This window comes from Geotrypetes seraphini, chromosome 1 (assembly GCF_902459505.1).
Source record: "Geotrypetes seraphini chromosome 1, aGeoSer1.1, whole genome shotgun sequence".
NCBI lineage: Eukaryota > Metazoa > Chordata > Amphibia > Gymnophiona > Dermophiidae > Geotrypetes > Geotrypetes seraphini.
In genome coordinates this window covers 256,621,171-256,635,510 of record NC_047084.1, presented here as the reverse complement: position 1 = coordinate 256,635,510, position 14,340 = coordinate 256,621,171, and the positions used below count along the sequence as shown (strand labels likewise).

Here is a 14,340-nt window from a genome sequence, read left to right as displayed (position 1 = left end):
TTTCAGCCTGCTTTTACAGAAAAATACCTTTCAGAAACTCTTTCAAATCAGTCTCATTAGAAAGAGCATATTTCAAACCCCCTAGAAAAGTGGGCTTCATTTTTCAACGCAGGTTAACAATGCCCGAAAAAGGGGGACAAAGTTGGGAGATGTCACCATGGCAACGGCCTACGTTTCAACTTACAATTATGTCACTTTTCACACTGTTTTTCCCTGTTTATTTTTACTCAAGCTTTGGGTACAATTATAGTGTTCTTAATTAATGATTATTCCTAACTAGAAATTGAGGTGATAATTTTGTTGCATGCAGATCACAAATTACAACTTGTTTTCTTTTTCAGATCCACATTATTATTAATTCAGTTTAAAATGGATGCCAACGAATCGACTAATAATAATCCTTTTCTGCTAGACTGTGCCATTGGGCAAAAATTGTTGTCAAAGTGTCATGACGGCACATTTTATTCTAAAAAATGTGGGCTCATTTTTTTACATAATTTGTCAACCGATGAAAAATTGCTTATCACTCGGCGCTCTGAAGTTGAACTGATGGATAAAGACCAAATCTGCCTCCACCACAAAGCAAAGTATCTCGACAAATACGAATTAAAGCAAACATCGTGTTGTAATCCATTTGTAAAGAAAAATCACATTGTTCAAAGTGGATTGTTAAAAGTCGATCTTGCCATGTCTAATGATTTTAGAAAAGTGGCAAAAATAAATATCAAGCCAGGTCAGAAACTTTGCAGTAGGTGCAAAGCCCAATACGTTTCAATGAGTGAAGCTACTGCAGCATCTTCATCTTCAGACGATTTTGATATCAGCATCTCCGATGCAGTTGATCAAAGCTTGACTGCTTTAGGAATCTCTCCATTGAAAATTCGAAGATTAGCTAGTAGAGATAAAGCCGGCTATGTGATACGAAAAATTGAATGTGTGCAGAATGTGATAGCCAAGAAGATTACATCTGCTGCTGGAGTTTCAGCTGAAGAAGTTGGGCCATCTTGTCAGTCTGTAGAATGCAAGTTATGTGAAGATTACACTGACCTCATTGAAGAAATGAAAACGAAAATTGCAATATCCAACAGGTCAATGAAAGTTCAATTATTGACGATGGCCCCAAAAAGTTGGTCAATAAAGGAAACAGCAATGAAGTTTGGCGTTTCAGAGCGCATGGTCAGAACAGCCCAAAAAGTAAAGAAAGAGAAAGGCATTTGTTCTATACCTGATGCAAAAATTGGCAAGTCCCTTCCAAAAGAAATTGCAAATAGAGTTCAAGATTTTTACGAAGATGATGAATTCAGCAGAATATGTCCTGGCAAAAAAGATTGCATTTCAGTCCGCCTCAATGGTTTAAAAGTACAAAAGCAAAAGCGGCTGCTGTTTAAAAGAGCTGTACGTGGCGTACTGTAACAAATACGGAACTGAAATTGGTTTTTCCAAATTATGTGAGCTCAGGCCAAAGTGGTGTGTAACCGTTGGTGCATCAGGTGCACACTCCGTGTGTGTCTGCACGATACATCAAAATGTAAAGCTCATGCTACAAGGCGCCAATGTCAAAGAGAACTACAAAGTTCTTATGGAAAAAACTGTGTGCGACCTAAATGTCAAGGACTGTATGCTACAACGATGTCAAAACTGCCCTGGTGAAGAAGCACTAACAGCATACCTGGAAGAAATATTCAAGGATTTAGATCCAGAAGAATCAATAGAATTTAAGCAATGGGTTCACGCTGACCGTGAAACATTAGAAACAAGCGTACTAACCATGGACAACTTTATTGAAAGACTTGCAAGCAAGATTTGGAAGTTGACAAGCCACCATTTCATTTCAAAACATCAAAGTGAATATTTGAAGATGTTGAAGACAGGCTTAAAAGAAACGGAAATGATCGTTTTGATGGATTTCGCTGAAAATTACTCATTTGTTGTACAGGATGCCGCCCAAGGCTTTCACTGGGAAAATTCACAAGCTACGGTACATCCTTTTGTTGCATATTACCTCAATGAAGTGGGCATATTGCAAGTTGTAAACTGTTGCATTATTTCTGATCATATGCAACATGATACGATATCTGTACACGTGTTTATTCAAGAGTTGATCGAATTTTTGGTAACTCAAACAAACATTACCAAAATATACTACTTCAGTGACGGCTCAGCTGCACAATATAAAAACTACAAGAACTTTGTGAATTTGTGCAATCACAGAAATGATTTCAACATTGAGGCTGAATGGAATTTTTTTGGAACTAGCCACGGAAAATCACCCTGCGATGGAGTTGGTGGAACAACTAAACGACTGGCTGCCCGGGCTAGCCTCCAAAGACCATCAACGGATCAAATATTGACGCAAAAGGATCTATTTAACTTTTGTGACCAAAATATACACGGAGTTAAATACATTTATGTTCCAAAAGAAGAAATTGAAGAAAGCAAAAAGTTTCAAGAAGAAAGATGGCATGAAAGCAGCACAGTAGCCGGTACCAGAGAGCACCACCAATTTGTACCAGTCGACTCAAACTCGGTTCGTGTCAGCAAAGTTTCAAATGACACAATAAATTTTGTTGCCAAAATTTCTGATACTGCCATTCCAAATTTGAAAGTGTCCGAAATCTTTCCTGGTTGCTACGTTGCCTGTACTTACGATAATCAATGGTGGATAGGCAAAATGATGCATTGATAAAATTTATGCATCCTCACGGTCCAGCTCATTTGTTTTATTGGCCAGAAAGGCAAGACGTTTGTTGGGTTCCAGAGCAACACCTCATCTGCATGCTTTGTGCCCCTTCAGTTACATCATCCGGCCGCCAATATCAATTTCCAGAAACTGCATTGAAGAAAGTGGCTCAAAAATTTAACAGAATGTTATAAAGATTGCTGGCAGTTAAAATCAAAGTGGACTTCACTTCGGCTTGGGAACCATATAAGATACCCAATTTAGGCTTGGGAACCTAGGATAAGACACCCTAATCATTGGCTTTGGAACCAGAAAGATACCAACAAAAGGCTTTGGAACCTTGACAAAGAAACCAAATGCGAGGCTTGGGAACCTGGACGAAGTGGCCCACCCGTGGCTTGTATTGCACAGCTATCGGGCGTGACCCCTATGGCGATGGGGTCACGCCCAACTCTTGAACTGGTAGTGACAATGTCACCATGGACCAACGCAATAGAGTAGTAGTAATACTACGTCAATACAAAACTGTAACTTTAAAAATGACAGAACTATGTTGAAATAGAGGTTGTTGCCGTGGCAACGTCTCCCAACTTTGTCCCCCTTTTTCAGCCATGCGTTGAAAAATGAAGTCCACTTTTCTAGGGGGTTTGAAATATGCTCTTTCTAATGAGACTGATTTGAAAGAGTTTCTAAAAGGTATTTTTCTGTAAAAGCAGGCTGAAAATACCCTATTTTTGGCCTTTTTACACAAATTAGCAACTTTACACTTAATTTGTAAACTAATGGAAAGAGCTTGGAGGTTGAAATTGTACTTTTGAAAACAACGTTGTACTGAGACATGCGCCAAATTTCGCATTTATTACTCAATTATTGTGGGAGCTAGGTAATGTCAAACTTTGACTTTTTTTGGAGCACTAATTTTTTCGGCCAAGTTTACTGTAATTCAGGCATTCAATCAGTGCTCGGCAAAAATTGTTATTGGTAGCAATGAACAGAGCTCAAAAAGTTGTGCAGGGTAGCTAAGTTTCAGTTTTTTTTGGAAACACAGCTCGGGAGATATTGTGTCTCAAAGTTGTCAGAATGTCATTGTCGTACTGTATTTCATTGTGGTATGGGGTCAAACAAATGGCTATATCTCCACAAATATTCCACAGGCGAAACTAAAACTTTACCAAAGTTCGTTTGAGACATGGTGGACTCTGCATATGAAGTTTCATCAAAATCCGTGATGGTCATGCAGGGCACTTTCCAAGAATCTGATCACTTGACATGGAATGACCCAATCACTAAATTGAAAATAAATCATTCCCCTACCTTTGTTGTTTCTCCCTCCATGCTGTGCCTCAACTAGGTGCTTCCCTCCGGGCGGGTGTCTTACCTTCTGGCCGACTCCCATCTGGCCGTTTATGGTGCCGCCCCCGGTGTTTTCATTTAGTCAGCTCCCTTCTCCTCACTGCTGCAGGGGGCACAAAGCCGGGGATGGCGGCTCCTTGTGCGTCCTGCGCCTCATCCAGAAGCATTTCTTCTGATGTTGCAGACGTCAGAGAGAAGGCTTCTGGTTCAGAAGCAGGATGCGCGTAGGAGCCGCCACCTTCGGCTTTAGGCACCCTGCGGCAGTGAGGAGGAGGGAGCAAGCCAGGAGATAACACTGGGGGTGGCAATTGAAAACACTATTGCACCAAGGGCTGCATAAAATGGCCAGGCGGGCCGGATTTGGCCTGTGGGCCTTGAGTTTGACACCTGTGATATACATGAATTTTTTTTTTCTAGCTAGCCTGAGGTGACCATTCTTTACTTATTAGCTAGGCACAGCATGTTAAATGTAGCTCACATGGTTGAGAAACCAATTGAGTGATAGTGTTTAATTGTTTTGTTTTAGATCTTCTCCTCGATGGCTTTGTAGTACAGCGACCCAGCAGAAAAGCAATGGGAAAAGCTCAGAAGATCAGAGTCATGACCATAGTGATCAGAAGGATGAACTAACTGCAGCTGATAAGTCCTTAATGGAAGAGAAGTCCAAGCTAGAGGATCGAATGAAAGAGCTGAATGTAAGAGATATCTGGAGAAGAGAGAGATTATCAAGGACACTTTGTCTTTAAAACTGTACAGGCTACAAATCAAAATATCCAATATCTAGAAAGAATACATTTCAGCTTTGTTACGAACAGAATTTAAAGAAACTGTAGGAATCTCTCTGTGGCTCAGTATTCCCTCTTGAATACAGTTATGTTATTCTATCAGTGGGCATCACTGCGTGTGTGAAGAAAACAACCTTCATTTTCATGAATTGCATTGATAGGGTTAATAGACTGCTGAAATAAATAGGCAGCTTGTCTCCTGTCTGATAGGGCCAATTGAGGTTGTTGTGTTGGAGCTCTGGGATGGAAGGATAAGTGATTCCTGCTGCTGCTGCTGTGCTCAGAATGGCAGCTCTGGGAGGTAGGCTTGGAAAGGGCACATGTGCTCTATGGGGACAACCTGTTAATGAGGAGAGGGAAAAGGTAATAAAATAGCTTTGCCAGCATAATTAAGCAACGTGTCTGCGGACTTGTTTTTTACTGTCCTTTGCCATCTCCCCTTTTTTCTGTTCATATTTGTGACTGAGATGTTTAGCAGCTGCCGCTACATGTAAAATGTTCCCTAGCCATGAATTTTTCAATGGCATCATCTGGCCACTGCTGACAGACTTCCCTCTAATCACCACAGTGCTATTAATTCTAGGGTGGCAAGGACAGAATAACTATATAGTTCTGTGAAAACATATTTCCCCTTTTATTGCATTAGTCACACTGAATAGTTTCTGATCTTTAAACAAAATGTTATATTGGACTAAAAATTCAAGTAAACTTCCGGTTCATTCAACCTCCGGTTGTGTCAGAGGAGAAGCTTGTGCCCCAGGCGCACACAACTTTAGGCAGGCTCCGGCGGCCTGCACAAATTACACTAACATGCCACAAAGGTAAGGGGGAGGGAGGGAGATAGATGCAGCCGGTAGGTAGGAAGGAGGGAGGGGGCCGCGCACAATCAGTGATTGCGCCCGTTTCCTCCCTTAACTGCAGAGACAAAGCTATTTACCACTCTACAGGGCGGTGGATGGCCTTGTCCCCGTACCCATGAGCACTTTTCCCTCCCCCCCCCCCCGCTGTTTCGGCGGATTACCCGCGTGCGGGTAACAGCCACCGTGTCATTCTCTAAGTAGCAATGTTCCATTATACTGATCCATTATAATATTTTCATCTTTGTTTTCCATTCCTTTCCTGATTAATTCCTAACATTCTATTTGCTTTCTTAGCCACCACTGCATATTGAGCTGAGGGTTTCAATGTATCCTCAACAATGACACCTAGATCCTTTTCCTAGGCAGTGACTCTTAACATAGAGCCCAGCATCACATAGCTATAGTTCGGGTTCCTCTTTCCCAAATGCATCATTTTGCACTTCCTCACATTAAACTTCATCTGCCATTTTAATTCCCAGTCTTCCAGTGTCACAAGGTCTTACAATTTTTCACAATCCTCTTATGATTAACAACTTTGTGTCATCAGCAAATTTAATTATCTTACTAGTTATTCCTATCTCTAGATCATTGATAATATGTTAAAAAGCAGTGCTCCCAGCACAGACCTCTTGGGAACGACACTATTTACCCTTCTCCATTGAGAATACTGACCATTTAAACCCACTCTTTGTTTTCTGTTTTTCAACCAGTTCTTAATCCATAAAAGGACGTTACCTCTGTGATTTTCTAATTTCCTCAGAAGTCTTTCATGAGGTACTTTGTCAAATGCCTTTTGAAAATCCAAATACATAATATCAATCGGTTCACTTTTATCCACATGTTTATTCACCCCTTCAAAGAAATGCACTAGATTGGTGAGGCAAGATTTCCCTTGACGAAAACCTTGTTGGCTTTCTTTCATTAATCCATGCTTATGTTTATATTCTGTCATTTTGTTCTTTTTAATAGTGTCTACCATTTTGCCCTGCACCAACGTCAGACTCGCTGATCTATAATTTCCCAGATCACCTCTGGAACCCTTTTTAAAAATCAGCATCACATTGGCCACCGAGTCTTCTGGTACTATGCTGGTTTTTAAAGAAAAATGACAAATTACTATCAATAGCTCTGCAAGTTCATTTTTCAATTCTGTCAGCACTCTAGGATGTATACCATCTGGTCCAAGCAATTTGCTACTGTTCAGTTTGTCAGATTGACCCATTACATCATCCATTGGTATAGAGATTTGTATGAGTTTCTCTGATTCATCAGAATTGAATGCAATTTCTGTCACCGGCAACTGACCCACATCTTCCTCAGTGAAGATCGAAGCAAAGAATTCATTTAATCTCTCCATTATGGCCTTGTCTTCCCTGAGAGCCCCTTTTATCCCTCAGTCGTCTAGCGGTCTAACCGATTCTTTTCCTGGCTTCTTGATTTTAATATACCTAAGTTTTTACTGTGTATTTTTGCTTCCTGCGCAATCTTCCTTTTTGCAGATGATACCAAGATTTGTAACTGAGTAGACATGGAGGAGGGAGTGGAAAACATGAAAAAAGATCTGCAAAAGTTAGAGAAATGGTCTAGTATCTGGCAACTAAAATTCAATGCAAAGTAATGCAGAGTAATGCATTTGGGGATTAATAATCGGAAGGAACTGTATATGCTGGGAGGTGAGAAGCTGATATGCACGGACGGGGAGAGGGACCTTGGGGTGATAGTGTCTGAAGATCTAAAGGCGAAAAAACAGTGTGACAAGGCGTTGGCTGCTGCCAGAAGGATGCTGGGCTATATAAAGAGAGGTGTAGCCAGTAGAAGGAAGAAGGTGTTGATGCCCCTGTACAGGTCATTGGTGAGGCCCCACTTGGAGTATTGTGTTCAGTTTTGGAGACCGTATCTGGCGAAGGACGTAAGAAGACTTGAAACGGTCCAGAGGAGGGTGACAAAAATGATAGGAGGTTTGCGCCAGAAGATGTATAAGGAGAAACTGGAAGCCCTAAATATGTATACCCTAGAGGAAAGGAGGGACGGGGGAGATATGATTCAGACGTTCAAATACTTGAAGGGTATTAACATAGAACAAAATCTTTTCCAGAGAAAGGAAAATGGTAAAACCAGAGGACATAATTTGAGGTTGAGGGGTGGTAGATTCAAGAGAAATATTAGGAAATGCTACTTTACATAGAGGGTGGTGGATACATGGAATGCGCTCCTGGGAGAGATGGTGGAGAGGAAAACGGTGACGAAGTTCAAAGAAGTGTGGGATGAACACAGAGGATCTAGAATCAGAAAATAATAGTAAATATTGAACTAAGGCCGGTACTGGGCAGACTTGCACAGTCTATCAGTATATGGCCATTTGGGGGAGGATGGGCTGGGGAGGACTTCAATGGCTGGAAGGGTGTAGATAGGCTGGAGTAAGTTTTGCCTGAGAAGATTTGTAGGACAGTGACCTGGTCAACTCAGCATACGTTCTTTAAATTCTACAGAATGGACATGGTAGCATGGGAGTACACCATCTTTGGGTCTTCAGTGTTACGAGCAGGCACAGGGGTCGTGCCCTAGATTTCTGGAACTGCTTTTATACATCCCTACTCTCCAGAATGACACACTATTACACTAGAAAAAAGGATTAGGTTCTTACCTTGCTAATATATTTTCTAGTAGATAGGTGTGTTATTCTGCAGCCCTGCCCTGTTGGTTATTTATTCCAGTGGTTCCCAACCCTGTCCTGGAGGACCACCAGGCCAATCGGGCTTTCAGGAAACCCTAATGAATATGCATGAGAGAGATTTGCATGAGAGAGATTTGCATATAATGGAAGTGACAGGCATGCAAATCTGCTCCATGTATATTCATTAGGGCTAGCCTGAAAACACGATTGGCCTGGTGGTCCTCCAGGACAGGGTTGGGAACCACTGATTTATTCCACCTGCCTACTGGCTCAGTTGGTAAGTTATAGTCAAAACTGGGATTTTGATGTCGGTCAGACCTCAAGGGTATGAAGAATAGTATTACTGTAACACTTTGGGGAAATATTTGCACTCCAGAAATGTTTGATTAGTATGGTTATTTCAGTGTTTTGATCAATTAAAATGTTTTACACAGTGGTTCTTAAACCTGTCCTGGGGGACCCCCAGCTAGTCGGGTTTTCAAGATATCCCTAATGAATATGCATGAGAAAAATTTGCATGCCTACTACCTATTTTATAGGCAAATCTTGCTCATGCATATTCATTAGGGATATCTTGAAAATCCAACTGGCTGGGGGCCCATCGGGGCAGGACCATTGGTTTAACGTTTGTTTTACTTTCAGAGCAGAACAGATTTGTAGTTCAGGAAGTCTCCCCATACTTCTCCTTATGTGTTCCTGTATAGGACTGTCGCCTGCTTTGGTACAAACTGAAGGGGACAGCAGAGCCCTCTGGAGAAGGAGGAGTTGAAAACTTGGAATGGATTCCTTCTGCATGGCTCATTAGCATGGGGGGAATACCCTACTGTCCAGAATGGAACATCTATCTACTAGAAAAGATAAGAACCTAATCTCTTTATCCAAAACAAAGCTTACAATGAGTTACATTTGGGTACATTAATTATTTCCCTGCCCAAATTGGCTCGTGATCCAAATTGTATGTGAAGCAATGGAGGGAAAAGTGACACATTTGAGTAGCTTTTTTATAGGCCAGTGTTTTGCCTTTTTCAAACGCCTGTTACTTAGTTGACTTTAATTATAGTGAATAGACTGTCCTTCCAAATCCAGACTGTATTTTTGAGAGCTAAAGGAATATTTGTTAGCATAGTAGGAATTATAAAACTGTGTGGGGTTTTTTTTTTTCTCTTCCCAGGATAAATATATGCGGGCTCTTGCAGATACAGAAAATCTGAGACAGAGGAGCCAAAAGCTTGTAGAAGAAGCAAAGCTGTATGGTAAGTAATAGTATATGTTGTGTGTAGCTTGCACACTTGAAAGGCAGAAGTGGCAGGGCATATAGGGTTTTTTTTAAGACATGTACAGATAAACATCACTCCTATCCATTTCAAGAACCTCCATTTGCATTGTATTCATTTTTAATAAATCTGATTTGGTTCAATACACAAATATGATACCAATGTAATGAGCTCATCAGTTCAAATGAAGAGGGGAAAATAATTCTTCAGTTCAACTGACTATACATACAGTGCAAATGAGGAACAGAGAAGAGGGAGATCTGGAGGCACTCATCATGGAGAGAGAGACCTAGTTTAATTCATGGTTAGATCTTCTGCTCCCTGGACTGCCCAAGACTGGGGATACTTTATGGGAAGTGTTCATGGCTCATCATTACTTAATAGTGACCTTAATAGTCAGATAACAGAGTTACAGACTAGAGAATTATGCAGGGAAAAATTTGTCCGCATGAATTCTGTCTAATCCCATCTGCAGAAGCCTTGAATAGTTATGATTTTATATTGAAAATCATTTCATTAAAGCATAAAAAGAAACAATATTCTGTAGAACTGTCACTTTATAAATTACAAATACAAAAGAAGGATCAACAAAAACCATCTCCCCTTCACTATCAGGAAAACTTAATGCTACATAGAAAATTAATCCTAACAGAATACCTCAGTCACACACACAGAACACAAATACCAAATACATAATAACTGACCAAAAATGATAAACATAAATTAAAATAAAATCCCAAGAAGCCACACCTTCCATGAAGTGCAACCCCAAAGAAATAGAAATATCCATTTCCTGCTATACTTTGCAAAATATAAAGATCACACATGCCAGGAATAGTGTTAGGCCAAGGAGTGCAATTAGGACAGCTGTCCCCTGGCTAGAGAAAGCCCTAAGCCTGCTGGAAGATGAAGATGGCATTGGCTAGTAGTGGGCTTTGGGGACCCCTCCCAAATTTCTGCCCTGGGCTCTATCCATGTCTAACACCAGCGCTGGCAGGATAATCATTTCAGTTCTCATATATTCTAATCACAAAATAGAAAATTAAAATTATTTATCCCAGGACAAGCAGGCAGCATATTCTCACATGTGGGTGGGTGACGTCATCTACGGAGCCCCAGCGCGGACAGCTTTTCAAGCAAACTTGATTAAAGTTTCAAGTTTGCTACACTGCACCACACATGTGCATGCCTTCTCGCCCACTAGAGGGCGCATCCCACCTCGTGGTCCTCAGTTCAGTTTTTTCCGCGGAGCCAGAAGCCCTGTGGATATTGAGCTCTGCTATTTTGCCTTCTGTCACCGCGTCCGATTGTTTTTTCGTCGGTCGCTGTGCTTTATTTTATCTTTTCTTTCTTTCTTGATTGTTTAAAAAAAAAAAAAAAGAAACCCGAGTTTTTTCCTTCAGTCGGCTCCGGGGGCTCCCGTGAGCCGCGGCCGCGGCAAGCCTTGTTTCCGGCCTGTTCGGGTTTCATGTCCCGTCCCTTGACGGGGTTCAAAAAGTGCACCCGGTGTGAGCGGTTACTGTCCCTTACAGATCCACACCGGTGATGCTTGCTCTGCTTGGGGCCCGAGCATCCGACTGACTCTTGCGATCGGTGCTCCACCTTTCAGGCCAGAGAGCTCCGCCGACGCCGTGCCAGGATGGCGGAGCTCTTCGCAGGCAACTCCGCGCCGGGGAAGGCCTCGACGTCGGCCTCGGCTTCGGCCCCGACATCGGCCTCGGTTCCCTCGGCCTCGCCTCGACCTTCGTCTTCTTCGAAGCCTACACCCTCGCTTAAGCCTGCCTCGGGTAAGTCCTCGCTTCCTTCCTCGACTCCAGGGTCGACTAAGAAGCCATCCTCGGGCTCCTCGACGGCGGGTGGGTCGTCCTCGGCCCCGCCAAGGAATACGGCCACTAATGCCCCGAGGGAATACTCGAGACCGAGGTCGCCCTCCAGGGAGCATCCCCCGGCCTCGGACCTACCGACCATGGTAGGGATCCCGGCGTTCCAGGATCTGTTACGAGCCCTGATTGCCACGGAGCTCTCCGGGGCCCTCGAGCAATTGCAGCAAGCCGCGACCTCGGCTGCTCCGACCTCGATGGCTCCGGCCTCGGCGGTCTCGGCCTCGACTCCCTCGGGCACTGGGGCGGCACCGACCTCGACCCCGACCTTGCCCTCGACTTCGGCCTCGGGGGCCCCGCCTGAGAGAAGCGTACGGCCCCGTGACAAGGTGCGCAGGGTGCGTCGGATCTCCTCCTCTTCCTCGAGGTCCTCCCGGGGCTCTTCACCCTCGGGCAGGCCTCGGGCGAGGCGTCGTCCGAGGAAGCCCAAGCGGTCGCGAGGTTCTCCTCGGCGCCGTGATCGCTCTTCGCCTCTCGGGGGTGAGGCCTTGCGAGTCTCGGAGCTTCGCCTCGACAACCCGAGGTTGCTTCGTTCTCCCGTCCGAGGGGGTTCCCGTGACTCCTCGCCGAGGAGGAGGGGGCGTGCCTCGGTCCCTCGGACTCCTGGGACTTCTCCCAGAGGGTCTTCGAGACGTGGACGGTCCCCGACCCCCTCGAGGCCATTGGATCGGGCCTCTTGGGACTCGGGGTCCGGTAGGGAGCCGCACTACTCCCATGAGGCTTCCCCCTTCTGTTCGGCGGAGAGGTCGAGAACCCCCTCGCCGCCCGCCAGACCGTCCTCCTTCACCAGTTTTGTTCAGGACATGGCACGTGCTTTGGGTCTGGACCTCATGGCGGGATCCCAATACACTAAGGAGTTCCTCGAGGAGCAGGACCTCCCCGCTCCCCCGAGGGAAACCCCCAGGCTTCCTTTGAATAAGGTCCTTCTTCAGACCTTCCTTAAAAACCTGACTTCACCTCTTACAGTCACAGCGGTGCTGTCCAAGATGGAGAACAAGTATAGAACAATCCCACCTAAAGGATTTGATAAGGCCCAACTATCTCACCAGTCTTTGCTGGTCGAGTCGGCCCTGAAGAAGACACAACCCTCCAGGGTTTCTGCGGCGGTTCCGCCTGGTAGGGAGGGTCGGACCCTCGACAAGTTTGGTCGTCGCCTCTATTCGAATTCCCTCATGGCAACCAGGGTTCTCAACTATGTCTTTACATTCTCATCTTATTTAAGGGGCATGGTGAAGGACCTCCCTCAGTATAGGGAGGACCTGCCGGATTCCCGTAGGGATGGGTTTGACAAGTTCATGTCCAACCTTTCTCAATTGCGCCTGTACCTCTTCCATGCGGTGTACGACGCATTTGAACTTGTCTTGAGGGTGTCGGCTTTTGCGGTAGCGATGCGCCGGCTGGCGTGGCTGCGCACCCTCGACATGGACCCTAACCTGCAAGAGCGTCTGGCGGATCTCCCTTGCGTGGGGTCCGAACTGTTCGATGAATCCCTAGAGGTGGCGACCAAACGGTTGTCGGAGCAGGAACGCTCTTTGGCTTCCTTGGTCCGACCAAAACCTCGGGCCACGCCGCAAAAACCTTTCCGGCCACCCCCGAGGCGTTACCCTCAGAAGACGACGCCGGCCTTTTCTAGACCTCCACCTCGGCGTCCACCTCATCAGGGGAGAGGAGGACAATCTAAGCCTCCGGCGCAAGGCGCGTCCAAGCCTGCACCGTCCTTTTGACAGTCTGTGCGGATGGGGCAGGTTCCCCTCCGCGTTCACGCCGGAACCCCTACCCATAGGGGGTCGACTCCGGGCCTTTTATGCGGCTTGGACCGAGATAACATCCGACGCCTGGGTGCTCCGGACCGTCTCCGAGGGCTACTCTCTCAACTTCTGCGCTACGCCGCCGGAACAGCCACCCGGGGCTCGCCCATACGATCGGGCCCAGCTCCCCATCCTCCTGGAGGAGGCCAGGGCCTTGTTGAAGCTTCGGGCGGTGGAACCTGTACCCCCCGACCAGCGGGGGCGCGGGTTTTACTCCCGTTACTTTTTGGTCCCCAAAAAGACCGGGGACTTACGCCCCATTCTGGACCTCAGGAGGCTCAACAAGTTCCTGGTCCGGGAAAAGTTCCGGATGTTGTTGCTTCCGGTATTATACCCTCTCTTGGAGGAAGGGGACTGGATGTGCTCCCTGGATCTGAAGGAAGCGTATACCCATGTTCCGGTGCATCCCGCCTTCCGCAGATTCTTGCGATTCCAGGTGGGCGAGCTCCACCTGCAGTACCGGGTCCTCCCCTTTGGCCTGGCTTCGTCCCCTCGAGTCTTCACGAAGTGTATGGTGGTAGTCGCGGCAGCCCTGCGGTCTCGGGGGCTTCAGGTCTTCCCCTACCTGGACGATTGGCTGATCAAGGCCCCGACCAGGGAGGGGGTTATCTCAGCGACCCGACAGTCTATCATCTTCCTTCAACGACTGGGCTTCGAAGTGAACTTTCCCAAGTCACAGTTGTGCCCGTCCCGATCACTTCAGTTTATAGGCGCAGTGCTGGACACTGTTCGCCTCCGTTCGTTCCTCCCACCTCCTCGTTTGGAGGCCCTGATTCGGTTAGGTTGTCTCGTTTCTCAACTGCCTGTGGTGTCGGCGCGGCGCATGATGATGCTTCTGGGCCACATGGCATCTACAGTCCACGTCACTCCGTTCGCCAGACTGCACCTGAGAATTCCTCAGTGGACTTTGGCCTCTCAATGGCGCCAGGATTGCGATCCTGTCTCTTCCCTCATAGAGATGACGCCTTCTTTGAGGCGATCGCTTCGTTGGTGGACCGACTCTACGAATCTTTCCGGGGGTTTGCT

The 14,340-nt window shown here is 45.7% G+C and overlaps 1 protein-coding gene across 1 annotated transcript in view; it reads left to right on the top strand.

Annotated features, from left to right (window-relative positions):
* Positions 1-14,340, top strand: part of GRPEL1 (GrpE like 1, mitochondrial) — a 40,724-nt gene that overhangs the window by 13,138 nt on the left and 13,246 nt on the right. Inside the window, exons 2-3 of the mRNA XM_033949913.1 lie at positions 4,560-4,728; positions 9,524-9,605. Coding sequence (XP_033805804.1) covers positions 4,560-4,728; positions 9,524-9,605 — 251 coding nt within the window. The remainder of the gene's footprint in view (positions 1-4,559; positions 4,729-9,523; positions 9,606-14,340) is intronic.